Here is an 18,538-nt window from a genome sequence, read left to right as displayed (position 1 = left end):
GCCCTCCCTAATCTCCTCTTCAAGACACTTGTTCCTTGTTGTTACACATATCTGTTTCTGGGCAAAGGTGTGCCTTCCTCTGACATTCATGTACTTCAGGAACTAATTCTACATTCAGAGAAGTAATTTTAATTTTATGCCTTTTGTGGTGTTAGCTGTTTTCCTTGAGTAATAGGAGGGATTTTTTTCCTTCTGCAGAAACAGCAACCAGCTTGGCCGCAACAAGATAGTTAGAAACCATCTTTTGTGGTAGTCTTCAGGCCCTGCTAAGGGGATTTGGGACAGAGAACTCAGCACCTGATTGATTAGAAAGGAAATTGGCAGTTTAACCTCTAGCTAGTCAAACTTGTCAGCTCTAGCAGCTAAATAGAGCTTGAATTTGGTCCCTCAAGCTTTCATTTGGAGGTCTCTTTTGAATCACTTGTTAAATTTCCTATCTGCATTGTTGTTGTTAAAATTACTGTGAGAAGAATCTGCAAATGAAAAGTCTTTTTTTTTTAAACACCTCACTATTTTTTTTAGACAAGGTCATGCTTTGTTTATTTCTTACATCAACACCAAAGCAGTATACATCATTACATCTAAATCAAGAGATTGCTCATCTTTGTTTTATTCCACTTGAAAGAAAGAGGCCTCTCACATTCTCCTTTAATCAAATAGTTTTTTTCTGAAAGTCTGGTACTGTACGCCTACACAAAGGATCATGAAGTACCTAAAGTACAAATTATAGATTAACCTAGGTAGTTTTTCAATATTATATTAAAAAAAATAAATAGCTTCCTTAAATTGCTGCTTGCGCCACTTGACAAACTTGGGCCAAAAAAAGTATAGAGCTCATATAAAAAGATCTTAAAATCTACCAACTGTGCCTCTTTTAATTCACTTAGAGCTATAAAGTTGTGGCAACCTTTTGTAGACACTGCTTAGGGCACAGACTCCCATTTGCTGTTTTTTATATTTAGATTCTACCATGTAACAGAGTTCAAACTATTAAATAATTACCAGCACCTTTAAACATCTTCCTTCTCACTATCTCTATTGGTTGCTAATTCCCATTAATTGGAGGCAGGCTGGTGAGGAGTCACTGTATCTAAACAGACCAATTTTGATTTCTCTGTTAAGTACTTTATAAGAAAATCAGCCTTATACCACTGTTCCTTCCCTCTATTTCTCATAGTTTCACTGCCTGTTTTCTTAGCTTTGAGGGCTTTCTCTGAAAGTTTGGGTGCCAAAATAATTCTGAAAGGCTAGGAGCTGATGCCTGGAGAAGTAAATTCATGTTCCTGCCTCTAGAGGTTATTGAGTAGATCTTCTAGTGTAGTATTCTCCAGGCTTGCTTAGGGAAATTATTAGGTGAGAGAGAATTTTGTCAGTGGGTGCTGCCAGATGTGGAAAAACCCCTCAAAAATGCGCTTTACTGGAAGCAGCAGCAAGTTGCTTCAACCCGGCTCTGCAGTGCCTATATAGATTGGGTGCTTCAACAGGACTTTTTGGCATTTTTATCCAATAGCTGATTCAATCAGCTATTGGATAAAAGCACTTAAAGCCCCACTAAAGCATCCAGTTTATACAGCAATTGGGAAAGCCAGATACAACTAATGTGCTACTTCTGGGCATGTACTGGGCTCAGCACACTGAGTTTAAAGTAAAGCACCATTTTAGAGGGGGGTGGGGGTGGGGATTCCACATCTGCAAGCACTGTATAATTACAGAGGCATCGTACAGATATTGTTTTTTCTGGGAGAGTTGTTTCTCTGGGGAGTGTTAACTCTCTCCTGAGAGTAAACCTGGGAGAGTTCTCCTAGGTTATTTGAATGTTTGTATGCAGCCATAGTCACTTTGCATAAAATAGCTTTAGTAGAGACCCCTTTAATCTGCAGCTAGAAGACTTTACTGTAGGTTACTGAATTGTGTAGTTCAGCAAATATTCAGTAAAAGATGCAGTCAAAAACACATGACCATGCAGGAAGCAGGTAATCTATTTATGAGCTTTTAATGCTTGCATACCACAAGGTCTAGGATACTTTTTGCCAGTAGGGCCCCTTTATAAGTTATGTAGTAAAGACAGTCGTGTTTCCTTTCCCTTGTACATTTTGCCTGTCTTGTCTTTTAAAATTTTTATCTGTTCTAGGTATATCTAGCATATAGCATAGTGGCTCTCCTGTCTGGGCTGTGACCTTGAGAATCCAAATACAAATAATTTATAGCTCACTAGAAGTTATACAAGCAGTAAATTATATTATTAAATTGTACTAATAATAATTGTATATTATTAAATTATTGAGAGGCGCTGATGATATATAAATAACTCGCCATTACAGACAGTTGTAAGTCATCGTCTCCTGAATAATGTAATTTTACTGGAAAATAATTGACTAACTTCAGGACTCAGTGTCTAACAATCTAACAGTTACTCACACATCTAACAATTACTTACGGTGAAAAGTATAATGTGAAGTATTACAACTGTTTGTTCTGCATTTGCCTGGGTTGATTTGACATTTTAATTTATTTCTTGATCTGGTTTCTTCTTGCACTAAAAAGATAAATCTTTCTGCCTGGAAAGATGCTCTTTCCATAACGCACTGAACTAATATATTCAATACTATATTTGTCCTAAAAATAAGAACTGTTATATTAACCCTTTGACAGAATTGATAGGGCTGCTGCATCTAAACACTGATACATTACACTTTATTGGTTAACATCACTACATTTCAACACTTAGTGCTAATAGCTCTGGGTTTTCATTACATGTCAGCTTTTGGTGCTAATAGCCCTATTTTTCCATTAGAATGAAAAAGTATCAGATAATGGGTTTCGTTTAGCTCTATTTTTAAAATGGTTTTAATAAAACAGCCCGTCTCAAAATGTTTCTCTGATCTTGCCCATTTCACTACAAATCATTCTTTTTCTACTGAAAGCATGGTCTATGTGGTTTTCTTATACCACTAATTTCAAAATCCTTTTCAGACAGATGTACTGAGCTACAACAGGGTTTGGCATTAAGCCAGTTGATTGATCGACTGGAGTTGTCAGCAGTTCTTTTCTTAAACTGACTTATATGTCAATACTATGACCTCTTTTCAGCCCTAGAAGGAACTCATAATTGCTTATCACCAGGAATCCAGGTTTTCAATTTGTCATGGAAAAACATGGCAAAACCTGGAATTTCTCAATTTAAGGAGAAAAATCTGGTTTTCTGCATTTTCAGGAGAAACCCAGATTTTGTCATTTAAAGGAGAAAAACATGGGAAATGGTGGGTTTCCCCTTGCACACTAGCAGAGTTCCAGCCAGCAAGGGCCTATGGGGAGTGGGAGGAGGGCGGTCAGGCAGGGGGCACCATGTGCATATGTGCATGCACACATATGCATATGGCTACCAGACAGCCTGGAGAGTAGCTCCCTCAGGTAAGTCTGGTGAGGGGGAGGGAGATTGAGGTCCCCATAGGGAGGGAGGGAGTGAGATGGGCAGGGCTGGGGCTACTGCCCAGCCCAGGTGGTGTGTGGGGCTTGGGGCCTGGGGCACGAATGCATGGCCGCAGGGCACAGGCAAAGAGTGGGACAGGGTTGTGGGCAGGGGGCTCCTCACCATCGTAGCATGGAGCTCCCAGCGGTGGCAACGAGCTTCCCCACGTGGCCCCACTGTGCCCTGCTGCACCGGGTCCTGCCCACTGGGCTGTGGAGACCCTGAGGCAAGGGCAGCAGGGCAGGAAGCCCCAGGCCTGCAGCAGGCAGTCTGCACCTGCCCTGATGGACTCTGTTCCTGCCATGCTGCTTGTGTGGGAGGGGGAGCAGTGCTCCATTCTACCACAGCAGCTGAGGCTCAGGCATCACTGCCAGGGGCAGGGGACTGCGGACCTGGGTCTCTGGCCCCTTAGCCCTGGCAGCTGGGAGAGGCAGGGGTCTGTGGGTGGGAAGTGAGGGGCACCAGCAGGGCTAGGGGGCTATGGTTGTGGGGAGTGAGGGGCACCAGCAGGGCTGGGGGCCTGCAGGTCAGGAATGAGGGGCAATGGCATGGTCAGGGTACCGACATATCAGGGTTGCTCAGCACCACAAAGCAGTGTGGTGGGGGATGGAGGGAGATCCAGAGCTAGACTCGTGTCCTGGTGAGTGAAGGGGGCAGGGGAGACTCTGATTTTTCATGATAAAAAACCAAAATCAAACACTAAAATTCATAGGTATATGGATTTTATTTTATCCATAAATGGCACTAGTAGGCTTCTGAATTGCTTTAAAATTGTTAATATATCAATAAAACATTGTTCAACTGATACCTATATATAGAGTGGAGTTTCATTTTAATCATGGAAAAAACACAGATTTTGTGTATTTTTATCGGAGAATTTGTGATCTTTATTGGAGAATTTGCATTTTTGAAACAGAGAAAACCAGGAACCTTTATTATCACAATTCTGTTTAATGTATTGCTATAAAGGGTGGTATGAAATACTTTACTAGCTCTATTAGTAACTTATTTCCTGACATTAAAAAATTGCTTTTGCATAATTTCTATCTAATTACATAAATATTTTCCATTACCAGGAGTTGGACAATCCCTTCAGGTTATATGGGCTTACAATGAATCCACTGCTTTATAACATCACCCAGGTTGTTATCCTGTCTGCTGTTTCGGGTGTCATCAGTGACTTGCTTGGATTTAATCTAAAGGTGATTACTTGCTAAGTGTTCTGTATTTCAGTTTGGAATGTTCGTCCAGAATACGTGTAATGTTGCACTGTTCAGCTTGTATGTGCCCTGTAACCCGTTTTTAAAGATACCATATATACCTGAATCCCAAGATGACTTTAAGATGACACCCCAATAATTAGATTCCATATATGGGAAATGTATACATTTGTTGTAATTTTCCACGTATAGAATCTAGTTATTGGAGAGTTGTCTTTAAATTTGTCTCTGCTCAATGCTGCAGCAGAGAAAGCAGCAGCGGGGGGCATGCAGCAAGGGGAGTCAAGCAGCCTGACCCGCACCTCTTGCACCTCCCACACTTTGCCCCCTGAACCTATCCCTCCCCCAACCCCCACTTGCCCCCTGCCTATCTCTGCAGTGCTTACACCTTCTGGTGCCTGCCCCTCCAGCAGGTCTTCCTTGCTGCCTGGCCCACAACATCATTCTTTCCCACCCCCCACCTCATTTGCAGCTCTGGCTCCTTTCCAGAGGCACCAGTGGTTGCAGCAGCAGTTCCAGCCCTGAGCCTGGGTCTGGTCTGAAGCCGGAGCTGCAGCAAGCATTTTGTAACCCCACCTTGACTTGAATCTAAGACAAAGAATCCTTTCCCCCCATATTGAAGCAGGGGTGGGGGGAGGGGCTTATCTTGGATTTGAGTAAATATGGTATTGCTTGAAAACAGTGCAGTCACATTCATTTCACATGAACAGGTCTTTATTTTGTTGGCTGTAACATACCGACTTTTGATTTATTTTTTTTCTATTAATGTCTTTCAACATGCTTGTACATTACATTCTTCCAACTTTATGGCTTCATTGAGGAGACAGGCTACTATAGGTTCAGTGAATTTATTTCATTTTTTTCTATAGGGCCCACATCTGATTTAAGAACTTACTTCTGTCCTATGGCCCTGTATTTGTTTACTATTTTTAAAGCATGATAAAAAACACCATCCCACTCTTTTGTCCCATATTGAGCATGATGTCGTACTAGAATGCAGGATATTTTATCAGTCATGACTTGGGAAATGAGCTGATCATTGCTCTCACAGTTTAGGTTCCAGACTGGCAAGTGAACTTCCAAATACATGGCGTAGGGAGCAGTAGGAGTCTTCTAGTCCTGATAATTAGCCACTTCATTTTTTTACATAGACACTTATGGGGAGTTTTGTCACAGATAGAGGAATGTAAATGATTCTGTACATCAGGTGTATCAAACTCATCTGGCCCCACAGACTAGATAGGGGGCTGGTCCACCAGCCAGACTGAGCTCACAGATTGCCCGTATGTGCTGGAGGCAGCGCACAAGGCTGGTCCAGCACAGGTGCCATAAGCAGCATGTGGGGTCAGTTATGAGTGCGTGCACAGAGATGGGGCCCAGTACATGTTGCATACAGGGTGCAGGGCCAATACAAGGCAGCACCATGGGCTGGATGATAGGACTCCATGGTCAGATCCTGACACCTCTGCTGTATGGCTTTGATACAGTGATATGCCTTGTGTGGCGCACACCCTGGTTAGGGATAGACCTTCAAAAAGCCTGAGCCTGAATTATTTCAATCTTTGCAGGTTAGTCTAACCTGGCTAGGCTAGATCACTTGCAACTGCACAGACATCCCAGACGTGTAGGCACATGCCTGCAGCAACTCAGGCGAGAAGCTTGGGGGTGCTAGAGCAGCTCTTTCTTCCCTTCCACAGCACTGAGCTGAGGGGGGGGGCATGGCCAGGCCCTGGCAAGACTCTGAGTAGTCCAGCAGGGAATTGATAACACAGTGTTTCTCACCCCTAACTTGGTCTTTATCACTCCATTAAGAAAACAACAGAGGAACATTACCTGCTACCTGTTTATTCTGCCTATTGATTCAGCACGGACTGTAGCCAGCATGTGGTCTGCTAGCTAATACACAGACCTCTCAGCAAGGCAGAGGGGAGGGGGGAATTCCTGCTTAGCAGGGGAGCAGCTCGCAGTCTCTGCTGGAGCTGCAGCCAGGGAGCAGAGGGGAGGGACCAACCCTTCTGTGGAGCAGAGCCCCGTCCAGCCCAGAGAGCATGCCAGGATGCTGTGGGAGTCTGGTTTATCTCAAACCAGCAAGGGATCTGAGACAGACATTGCATAAACCAGTTTGACCCAAATCAATTAAGACTGATACTACATCCAACCAAGTGCATCTCAAACGATTTCAGCCATTTTCAAACTGATCTTTGTGCACTGAACATCTGTTCTGTTACAGGTTTAAACCAGTTTCTGATCACTTAAACCAGTTTATATGTAATGTCTGTCCCTAGCCTCAGAGAACAGCACTGGGGCAATTGTAACTTTAGTATTTAATAGAACATTTGTGTAAAATAAACATTAATTGCTGCTTAAACTTTTTCAGCTCTGGAAGATCAAATCATGACAATACTCGAAGACGATTAAGTAGCACAGTCTTCTAGAAAAGTGCATTGATTGACTAAACTGCCTCACAGCAGTCACTGTAACTGGGTTTCAGAAGCTATGGCCTCTTCAAGGATGTAGTTTGGAAAATTGAAGTGTTTACATCTGACTGTCTTGTGCAATCTTTATATTTATTTTATTTTCTCACTGTTTTTTATGTACTAGTTGATATTTGTATTTTATTTTCAAGCATTATTATGCTCAGCTATTGAAAGGGTAAGAGAACTGCTATCTACATACTTGAGATCCTGGTAAATTGGTCACACTAAATTACTATGTCTGTTGTTAAAGCCGAAGCCAATGCTTAGCTTTTGTATTTTGTAATGTTTAGTTACAATAATGCTGTACTGAAGTCACCTTACTTTACCTTAAATTTTTCTAAAGTTGCATAGAGCATTTCATTTTGCACTAATTGTTTATCAGTAATCATAAAATCAGTAGGTGGTTGTGACAGAGAATGTGACTTACAGAGAAAAGTACTGACAATATAGAATGACAGGTAGTAGGGAAAATACTTTACATTGATACTAAAACTGAGCTGGTTTCCTAATATTTTTGGGTGATTCCAGGATCTAAATTAAGCTGCAATTCAGACACCCTTGGGTATTAGTCAAGTATTAGAAAACAGGTCAATAAGTGCTCTTTGATAACAATTTTATTAGAGCAATAATTGTAAATGGTTACCATGCTGTAAGATATTTTGATAAAATTAACTATTGTATTTATTTGAAACACTGGGCTGTTTGCACAGCTCTGACTGTGCATGCTCAATATGTGCACTTTTTATTATTACTTTTAATAAGGACCTTTATATATAGTAAATTGACTATATTATGGTGGACTGTGGTGCAATATGTATTACCTTTGCAGGCTAAGTATTTAGACTTTTTCCCTGAGTGGAGAAACCCTGTTTATTGAAGAAGGCACATAATGTATGATGAAGAGTAAGATAAATATTCTCCCATAGTACACTATAGTATATGCTGTTTATACCACATGTAAGTTTAAGAATGGAAAACAAAGCAAAACAAAAGCCCAGAAAAGGGTAAGGGTACGATGCAAGTCTTATCTGTTTGGATGGGGTTATTATGCCCATACCACCTAAAAGAATATAATTTACAAAATCCATCAAAGCTTATTAGGCAATTAAAAAATTAAATGATGCTACCATTAGCACCACAAACACTCTTCTTCCTGTGTTTTTATTGAGATTGCCAGGTCTCCATTGTAAATCCTGATGATGCTTGAAGGAGAGACATTTTGATATTCCTTTTTTACATTAGCTCAATTCTGGCTCAGTTCCTGGGAATCAGAAAACTAGAAATTTGTCCTTTAAAAAAGGACTGTTAATTTAAGCTACTACATAATATTTCACTTAAATGACATTGTAAAACCTAACTCCATCCTCTGTGAACACACTTGATGTATTGCTTTTAAGGGAATATATTTGAGTAACTTTCTAAAAATTGTCTGCTTTAGGCTGGAAAAGAATAGAAAGAACAATAATTTTGCAAAAAAATTAAGAAGTCAGACATTACACAGTACGTAGCAATTTTCAGAATTGTTAATCATTTGAGATAATATAACTTAAACTTGTGTGGTATAAAATTATTTTTTATATATAAAGCAACACAAACAAGCATTTTGTATTTTATTTGCCTCTGTACTAATGTTTAATAATGACCAAAGTGCATTCTGGTTTTTTCTTTTTGAAGGAATGTATTACTGGAGCTTTAAGAACATACTATATTTAGTTTCTTGTGAAAAATTTGGCTGCATCTGATCTGTTTCTTCTTCCTCTATGTTGTCTGATGTTGGGATTGTTTTTAGGAATTAAGTATATTTTATAATTTTTTTCCAAAATAAGGTACAGACCTACACAAAACTTAATTTTGCACAGAATATATTTTAAGAAAAAAAATACAGCAGGAGTTGTGTAGGTGGTAAAAGACAAGGTTCTTGGTTTTCACAGCCTGTCACTATTACAAAATAAAAATAAAAGACCATATTTATTTCAGAATTAAAATATTTTAAAGAATTTTAGGGGCTGAATATATTGCTTTCAGTAAAAAAATAAATAAAAATAACAGTTTGGGTTGAAGGTGGAAGTTAGTTTGTAACCACATATACCTCGGCAACTAGCAGTATGCTGGATTGTTGCACTAATAGTGGCAGCTTTGATAGTATAAAATGGGGGTCTGTAAAATTAAGTGAAAGCTGATGAAACGTATTGAATTAATTGCTGCCTTTAGGTATATCAATAATAAAAGACAAGACATGAGAGAAATATTTTCCATCCCTTAATATGGAAATGCCAGTACAAAAATAGAGGTAAGTAGAAATAAGGCAGATCTTGTGTGTTAACTGTTATTTTTGCCACATGTTTTGTAACTGAAAGTGTGATCAGGCTCGGAATAAAGCACTCGATGACTGATGGTATAAAACTGTGCAATGAACTGTGTCTTTCGGTTAATATGTGCAGTACTTCTATAAATTTAAATCCAAATATATGAAGCTTTAAAAGTGTAAGATGACCATTATTCTACTGAAAATAGCCAAGTCCTGGACCATAGAAAAGACTAAGTCAAAGCAAGAAATCATTTTGAGTTTATAGATGTGAATTGCAGTTGTCAATTATATAATTCTCAACCCAGAAAAAAGGAACATAAATATACTCAAGGCAGATTCTTGTTAAAAATTGGCTTTATCAGATGCAGAATGATTTGTTGTATCAACAAAAAGCTTTGTTACTGAAAACGTAGGTTACAAAAATATAAGTTTAATTGTGGCAAAGTGGGTCTCCCTGACTAGCTAGTTTCCTCCACCTGCCTCTGGGCATACCACCCACCTGTCTCGTCTGCCATGCCTTGATGATATCTAATTAGGCTGTTAATTAGGCAGGAGGCTGCCTATTCTTTCCTTGATGCCAGGAGGTGTTATCTGTGGCTCCATTCTTCCCGTACACTGCAGCCCAGGCTTTGCAGGTGGCCTCCAGATGACAATGTCCCCAGCTTACAGTCGGACCAAGCTTAGCCCTCATTGTCAGGCCTCAGATGCATGCACATTCATATTGCCCTCCTCTCACTAGGGCCTCTCGCACACTAGGGCCTCTCACACTCTACTCCCTCTCACAGGGTGTCTTTCATGCCTCGACAACTTATACCACCTTGCTCTCCCTTGGAGCGGGCCTTTTGGCCATAGACTTCAGCTAGCTCATACTTTAGTTGGCAGACATACCATTTTTTGGGCCTCTCCCATGAGCTTCACCGGGATAGTGGCCAGCCAGTTACCTGACCGGGTCTAAGCTTTCTGTGGCCCCTTCCGAGGTAACTCTGTACACTCAGACATACTGGGCTTCCAGCCCTCTAGTTTCCCCTTCACTGGGGCTCCACATCTCTGCCCCCTCACTGGGGCTGCCCCCTCACTGGGGCTACACGGCTTCCCTCCCCAGTGGGGCTCAGGTGGCCGTAGTCATGCCTGGTCCCTTCTGGGTCTTACACCCTCCCAGGGCTCAGGTGGCTACAGCTGTGCCTGGCCCCACTTTATACCCACAAAGTTGTGGGAGATAGGGGTTAAGGTGCCCCATCTGCCTCTTACTGGGGTGGTAACTGGCCTGGTATTTCCTGGGGGCTCTCGCGCCACTGAGAGCCCCACCAGGCCACCCACTCCCGGCAGGGTGCAGTTTTAGATTATGCCCAGGACCAGGAGCCTCCAAACCATCCCCTACAGCTCTTGCCCTTACCTCCCGGATGTTGCATGCAGCCTTGCAGGCAAGCGATGTTTCTGCCTGGCGGACAGAGATCTAAAATGACCGCTGCAATCAAGCACCTGCTGGCTGCTTGGCTCAGCTCTTAAAGTGGCAGGCACCAACCGTGCCCTGCCACACTAATCAAAACATTCAATATTTTTCTCAGTAAGGCCCAAGTATTTTTTTTAAGTTATATTGGCTATATATTGTATTTGATTACAAAATACATTCATAGTTTAAATAATTTAAAAGTCAAAAGTGGACTCAAACCAATTCACTTTGACCTATTTGAAAAAAATACTTAAATATTTGATAATATAAGCAAAATTGATATGTTCTTTGAAATGTTTAATTTGATCACATCAGTATTTTCCAAAAGAAAACTGTTTCATCAGAAAATTTCTCACTTCCTCTAAAAATAAATAAATCCAATTTTAATTAGTTTTACTTTAGATGATGGGCATCTTAACACAGATATCTTTACATAAACTAAATCCCCAGACTTCTGAATCTTTGCATCCTTCCGGTACTTCAGTGTCTCCTTTTGCCAGAATACCGGAATACAGTTACTATTCTGTCTGCTGTTTACTTTTTAACTGAGGCAAAAGATACTTGGTTAAGCCTTTTCTTGTTAGAGTGCTCCATGAATTGTGTCTTAGACATGAAGAAATGAGAGTCCTGTAAGGACCACTCTTCTGAACAGCCATGCTCAAGCAGTGCCCTTATCATTTCAAATTCTGTCCTAAGTGTTAGAGATGTTTCCTCCACTAAATTATCCTGACTGTTAGTAGCTACAGTACTAAGGGCAGTATAAGTGTCCTTGATCTGCACTTTGGCGGTGGGAAAGAAAGATGAGAATAATTATCCTTCAAGGCACATACAGACTGACATTGTCAGTTATGACTCCTCAGCTGGCACTGACAGTTCATGAATATTTGTCATACTAATCAAACTCACAAGCACTATCTTATCATAACTGTGCTGACACTCATAGTACTGCCTCCTTCAATAGCCAAGTCCTAGACCAAACTAGGATTCTTTCAGTAGTAGAGCCTGAATTACCCTGGTTGAATGTAGTGTCTTCCACGGTCCTCACCCAGTCCTTCCCCAGTTATTGTGATGGAAAACTATTTCTGTCCCTAGAAGGATGTATTTGTTTTCATCCTCTGCATCAGCCTACAACAGGGAGACATCTCCTGATGCACCTCATTCTTCTCATTGGGAACCATCAGGGGTCAGAGAGGGAGCATAGCACTCTTTCAGGCCACAAGAGATATGCATCTTATTGAGTAGTGTGGAAAGATTTGATAATAGTAGAGGAGCTTTGATATAGTTGTGCCATATTGGATCAGCACCAATAAAAAGGAAAATTAACATTATCTACTATCAGCTTTTTTTGGTTGGTGCGGCCAATAACGTACCAATAAATATAATATGCCTTCTGGCTGGGACTCTAGACGCTGCATTCATGTGCACAGCTGGATGCATGCATGTGGATAGGAATGCAGCCGGGTAGCATGGAGAACAGTGCCATACAGGTAAGTCTGTAAATGGGGAAGGGATGTTGGAGGGGCAGATTGAGGCCCCCATGGTGAGGAAAGGAGTGGGACAGGGAGGAGCTGGGGTTGGGGGTGCTGCCCAGTCAGGACAGTGAATAGGACTCCAGGGTTGGGAAGGGGAGCAGGAAGGAGCTGTGGGCGACTCATCCGAAGGTGCGGGGGTGGGTGGGGAGGGAGGCAGCTTCCCCCTGCTGCTGCATGCACCCCCAGGGGGGGCATGGTAAGTATGTCCCCCCAGATTTGTGCGCAGGGTGAGGACAGATTTGTGCGCAGGGCTGACCACTGTGGGCTCAGGACTCTCTGACCTCCTACCTTTGCTTTGGGAGCCGCACATCCCCTGGCCACCCAGCAGCAGTGGGGGTGGTAAGTTGCGCTTCCCACTGCGACGTGGGTGGGCTGGGGGCTGGGCAGCCAGCACACGACATTTAAGGCAAAGGCAGCAGGGTGGAGAGCCCTGACCCCACAACAGGCAACCTGCCTCCACCCTCACCCTGTGTTGGGGGCGCAAATGCCCCCATGCCTCCCCTGGGGCAAAGGCATGGAGCTGCCCCCCTCTGCACCCCCTCTTGCCCCCTGGTCAAACTGCCTGCTGCTTCGCCCCAGCCCAAGGGTCCCATTCACTGTGCTGGCTGGTCGGTACCCCCTGCCCTTGTCCCATGCCCTCCCTCACCCTGGGGGCCTCCATCTGTCCCCCCTATGACTCTTCTCTCTCCCATGCCCCTTCCCCTCCACAGACTTACCTGCAGAGTAGTGCTCTCCACACTGCCTGGCTGTGCTCCTGTAAATTGGTTATTGGATTGGTATCGGCCAATATGCCTGGTGAATAATCAGCTATCGGTATCAGCCAAGAAAATCTTTATCGGTGCACCCTTGGATAACAGTGTTTAAATACATGAAGGGTTGTCCCAGCTGCCTGCGGAGGGTTCAAGATTGAGAGTGTGGTCGGGGGGTAGAAAGGTAAGAAAGGCTTATTGACTTAAGACACCACGACTACGCACATAACAAAACAACAGGCAGACAATAATAATTTGTGTTGGCAACTTATCGGCAGTCCCCTCTGATGCCTGATGTACAACAAGTTTCTTTTCTGCAAAGCTCAGCGAAGTCAGGCGTCCCCGATCAGCACTGTCCAAGAGGTACCGGAAAGGACCCTGGTATTCAGTTCTTGGGCTCCTCGAGATCCATGGGCCCACTGATCCATGTCAGCAACTAATCTTAAATCAGGAGCTTCTTTTACAGAGCTGCGACTTCCTTCTAAATGATTTCCTCCACACTGTTAAGAAGCTGGATGGAGCCTGGGGACCCGACTTGGAGTTGTATCAGGGAGGTGTTTTGGCAGCAAGCAAATTTGCATCTGGGCCAGGGATGGGATTTTGGGACTTCTACACCAGTCGCTGTAGCCAGTTTGCATGGGGTCTCCTGCTGGAGCAGCTGAGCGCTGGTTAGGGTCAGGGTTGGGACCAGGGTTAGGAACAGGAAAGGCTTAGCAGTGTCTTCCTGCTTTGAGTTGGTCAAACTCCTGGAGATGTATTCAGGGCATGGGGAGGGAGGGCAGTCCACACAAGCAGGAAGCAAGCTGGGCCCCAGGGCATCCAGCTGGGCATGGGCTGGGAGAGCTGCCAGCATTGGAGTTGGCATTTTGAGTGGCACGGGCGTTTTCCCCCAGTTCCTGCTTCCTGGGGTTGCTGGAGCAACCCAAGAGAGGCTTTGGGTGCAGGGTTGGTACATGGCCTTGTGCCTGGTGCCCTGCATTAGTTCAGAGAAGGGAGCACAGAGAAGGGAGTACAGAGCAAGCCCAGGGAGCCTGGCAGGGGTGTAGCTGTGAGCAGGGCCCCGGTGCTGTGGGCATAGCTCTATGCAGTGACTGCCATGCCCTTTCCTCATTATGGCACCAGTGAAAAACAAGGTGGTTGCGGTAAAGTGGGGCAGTGAGCTGGGCATTTCCTATCCCTGCCCTCAATTTGGGGAGTGCCTGGTCTGCCCTGAGGGACGACCATCCCCAAGCTTGAACGGTTATACAAGGTTGAACGGTTATAAACTCCTCCAAGACCTTTTCAGGCTGGACATAAGGATGAACTTCTTTACTGTCCGAGCCCCCAAGGTCTGGAATAGCCTGACATTGGAAGTGGTTCAAGCACCTACTTGGAACGCCTTCAAGAGAAATTTGGATGTTTATCTTGCTGGGATCCTATAACCCCAGCTGACTTCCTGCCCCTCAGGCAGGGGGCTGGACTCGATGATCTTCTGAGGTCCCTTTCAGCCCTAGTGTCTATGAAATCTATTATTTCTGGGTGTGCCATTAGGTAGTTCGTGTATGCAGGTCATGTTAGCTGGGCTGAGAGGCCAGCCTTTCCGTAGGGTTCCCAATCCAATTAAGGTGTTACTGATTTGAACCAAGGTGGGATTGTGCTACATACTAAGGACCATCGGGGGTAACTATTTTCCATATGGGGTGATGTAGTTTCTAGTACCAAAGGTGTCTCCTCCTAGCCTTGTGCTAAGCAAATAAGCAGTGGTCCAGTTTCCATCTTTTACCTCTAGCACTAGGAATGAACACTTTCCTTTATCACAACCTTCCCAAGTGGTAATCTAGGTACTTGGATAGGGGTATCTTTCTTTAAATGTTGCAGGCATCCCATGATACCCTAAGCCAGGGGGCCATTCCCTATTTTTAACTTTGTTTATTACCTGGGAAAAAGGAATATTGATGCAGTACTGTCTGTGCGCAAGTTCAGTTATCAAAGTTTGACTTTTGCCTGCTTTAAAAGCAGTGTCCATCATGGCCTGGGCCAAATGGGCTCTCTCCAATCCTACATCAGTTAGCAATTTGTCAGTGTGCTCTAAAGTTTTCCCTTTGAGCATACCTTCCCTTGTGAGCAGCCCTACTGCCTGTTGGAGATTGGCTACTCCTTTAGTATTTTTCTGGAATTTATTTAAGTTCCATACATTCATAGCTGAGTTAAGTCTGTCTCAAAGATAACCTGGAGCATTTCTTCGTTTGCAGGACCTAACTGTATTTGTGGAACGGAAAATGATCGGCTATTCCCACCTAAGTAACCTTTCAGATGCATGGGCTCCTGCTAAACAGTTTGGAAAAGTAGCTCGGACATACCATTGTCCTGGTCTGAACAATACCCAGGCAGTGAACAATGAAGCATTTAGGAGGGTTGGGATTTTAACCTGTGACCTCCACCAGGGTGTGGAGTTATACATGGGCGGTGTTGGGGCCTCCCGTGGGGGAACGGCCAGAGATAATAGTGAACATCCTGTTCTTTCACACATCACATTTATCCTTCCCTCTTTGGGAGCCTGTAACCATCCGTTACCTCCCAGAGAGCGAAAGAGTTCCCACTGTTGCTCATGGGGATGATGTTGTACCAAGTTGGTGAAATGGCACTGCCCTGGCAGAATCATAGCACTAATTTGCTGTAAGAACCCCACCGGTATAAAAAGATGGGGATAAGTGGTGGAGACTTGCAGATACAGCCACCTTCTGGTTGTATTAAAGTGGGTACCATTCCACCACACCTTTGTATAGGTATGATTCACAAACCATGTAATAACTTTGTTCCAACCTGTAGAGTGCCCTCCCACCTGGTCGGCTTCATATCATCGCTGGAGAGTGTCGTTAGGCATGGGAGGGGGTAGATTCTCCCATGAACGCAGTGGTTCAAGAGGCTGAACAGATGCAGAATGCACAATTGGGGGCACAGACTCGGGGCATTGAGCTCAATGGGGGTTCCTTCAGGAAGTATGTAACAACAAACCCATAAACAAGCAGAGTTATAACAATTACTTCCCCTCCCACAGTTAGCCATTCCAGCCTTCAGGTAGGGAATGTGCCCAAGATAATAACTGGTGCCACAGGTGCACTGACAGTTACCACCTTGCCAGTCAACTATCCTGTTTCTTCTGCTCAGAGACTAGGATATCATTTGCTCCAGGGTGTCGGGTTTCTTCCAATAGGGATACTGTGGCTGGACTATATGAAGGTCATCTGAGCATGTTTCTGGGGAATGCTCTTCAGGGTCAGGCCACTCCTTTAGGTCTTCAGGAGCAAGTTCATTAATGTCTGGGTAATAAGGATAGTAGACATGCCCTACCCAGGAAACAAGGAATTAACAAGAAGAATACGTTATAACAGTCTACCACTTTATGGTGCTAGTTAATTCAGAACGGTGACCGAGCAAGGCTCCTCTTCAGTGGCAGGCTTAATTAGGAGTGGCTATGGCTGCATTTGTGGACAGATCCAATCTGTAGGAACAAGACAACAAGGAGCTTGGCTCCCGTTAGATGAATCTGACTTAAATACCTACCATGTATTATGCATACCTTTTGCCAATAGTGTCCCCTCCCATTTATCTCCCTGGGGATGCTTCATTAGCACCCCATCTCCTGCCTGGAGTTTTCCTGGGTCACCACCCCTAGGTCATTCTACTGCCAGCTTGTGGGGACCACCCAATCCAAAGGCCTGCTGCATAGAGCTACCTCCCAAACAAGGTCAGTTATTGGCCCAACTGATAGCTCGATCCAGGTGCAAGTCCCAGTGCTTAAGAGCTGGGCCAGCGGCCAACCACAAATTGCATTTGAGGATGCCATTGGCTTGCTGTACCAATCTGTTAGACTGCGGATAGTATGGGATGTGATATGTCCGTAACATGCTGTTTCGGAGTCCATTCATACACAAGATGATTGCAGAAGTGGGGGCCATTATCACTCTGTAGTCCTATGGGTGGTGGATACACAGCTAGCAGAGTTTCCAGTGCTGCACAAGTGTCCTGGGCTGTAGCTTTCACCAAGGTGTGGGCAACGTTATTCCTGTAATAACTTCTACAGCTACAAACACGTACTGTCGCAACATGTCTTTGATATTAATGGATTCTATCCACACAGGCCCATAACACCAGATGCTTTCTGTCAAGGCTGCTAGTGACAGAACGGCAGCCGTCAAGGGGTCAGTATTAGCATTCAAAGCTCGAAAGTCAAGGAAGCCGCCACCTTTTATTTGGCTTACGCACTTGCCACACTGGATTGTTATACAGAGAGTGGGTTTGGATAATAGTCCCATCCTCCAACTGCTGGCTGATAATACACTGGATAGGTTTGGTGGCCTCAGGGGTAGTTCAATACTGGTCTGCGCACTCCTTTTATGGGAGGCAGGGTTAGTGAGATCATGCTACATCGAGTTACGGCTGTTATAGCCATATCTTCTGGTTCTTGGTGAGGCACTGTGTACCCAAACTGCCAGTTCTCTTGCTTAAGGGCAAACCGCTGTTCTCTTAGTACATTAAGTCCCCGTAAGCTTGGTCCTCCTTTAAGTATCACTGCTGCCACCGTTACCTTAGAGGCATTAGGTAACGCAAAGTTTGCTCGGACCAGATGTCCTGGTCGTCTGGTGCCTCCGACTCTAATTACTTGATAAGGAGTTCCTTTCTCCCCTTTCCAATCTGTGGAATCTAAAATGCAAATCTGGGCACCTGTCTAATAGCATATCAATTGACTTTTTACTTTTGCCTAATTGAATCTGTACAGGTATCCAAATTAAGGGGCTAATATTAACTTTAGATACTGGTCCTTGGCCCCCTACTGCCCCCATTGTGGCCCCTTTGTTTGGAGGTTGGGCCGGCCGGACTCCCTCAGCCATGTGATCAGGGGGGTAAAGGCTGGCGGCCCCGCATGTGCCTGGGAAAATGTTGACAGTTCTGCCCTCAGGGCAGAGAATCCCTCCAGTGACACTGTTGGTGGTGCAGAAGGCTCCGCTTTTAGGCTTGCCCTTTTGCTACAGTGTTTAGCACACAGCCCTTGCAAGACATTGGTGGGCATTCCATCAATTTGCACTTTTTTGAAACAGGCAGCTAACAGTTTTTCCACGTTTTTGCTCACAGAGTCTTGGGCCAACCTTCCCCAGCTTTTCCCAACAATTTGGTGGGGGCAGGAGGTTTGTCATTCCCTGAGGCCACCATCATGGCCTTGGTGGTTTTTGTTGGCTCGGCAAACCCTGGCTTCTGCAAAATGGGTAAAAGTTGCACTAATCACTGGATCGCATCTCTTACTGGGTGATTCACTGCCTCTGGCTCCAAGGCCAACAGGGCTAAGGTGCATTCTG

At 44.1% G+C, this 18,538-nt stretch overlaps 1 protein-coding gene across 2 annotated transcripts in view; it reads left to right on the top strand.

The window, feature by feature from the left end:
• Positions 1-9,569, top strand: part of PHTF2 (putative homeodomain transcription factor 2) — a 154,165-nt gene extending 144,596 nt beyond the window's left edge. For both annotated transcript variants that reach the window (XM_019487502.2, XM_014606494.3), the window contains exons 17-18: positions 4,546-4,671; positions 7,067-9,569. In XM_019487502.2, the coding sequence (XP_019343047.1) occupies positions 4,546-4,671; positions 7,067-7,087 (147 nt within the window). In that variant the 3' untranslated portion in view covers positions 7,088-9,569. The remainder of the gene's footprint in view (positions 1-4,545; positions 4,672-7,066) is intronic.
• The last annotated feature ends 8,969 nt before the right edge of the window (positions 9,570-18,538 follow it).

This window comes from Alligator mississippiensis, chromosome 4 (genome assembly GCF_030867095.1).
Source record: "Alligator mississippiensis isolate rAllMis1 chromosome 4, rAllMis1, whole genome shotgun sequence".
NCBI lineage: Eukaryota > Metazoa > Chordata > Crocodylia > Alligatoridae > Alligator > Alligator mississippiensis.
The sequence above is the reverse complement of the archived record's forward strand: the minus strand, read 5'-3'. Positions and strand labels throughout refer to the sequence as shown.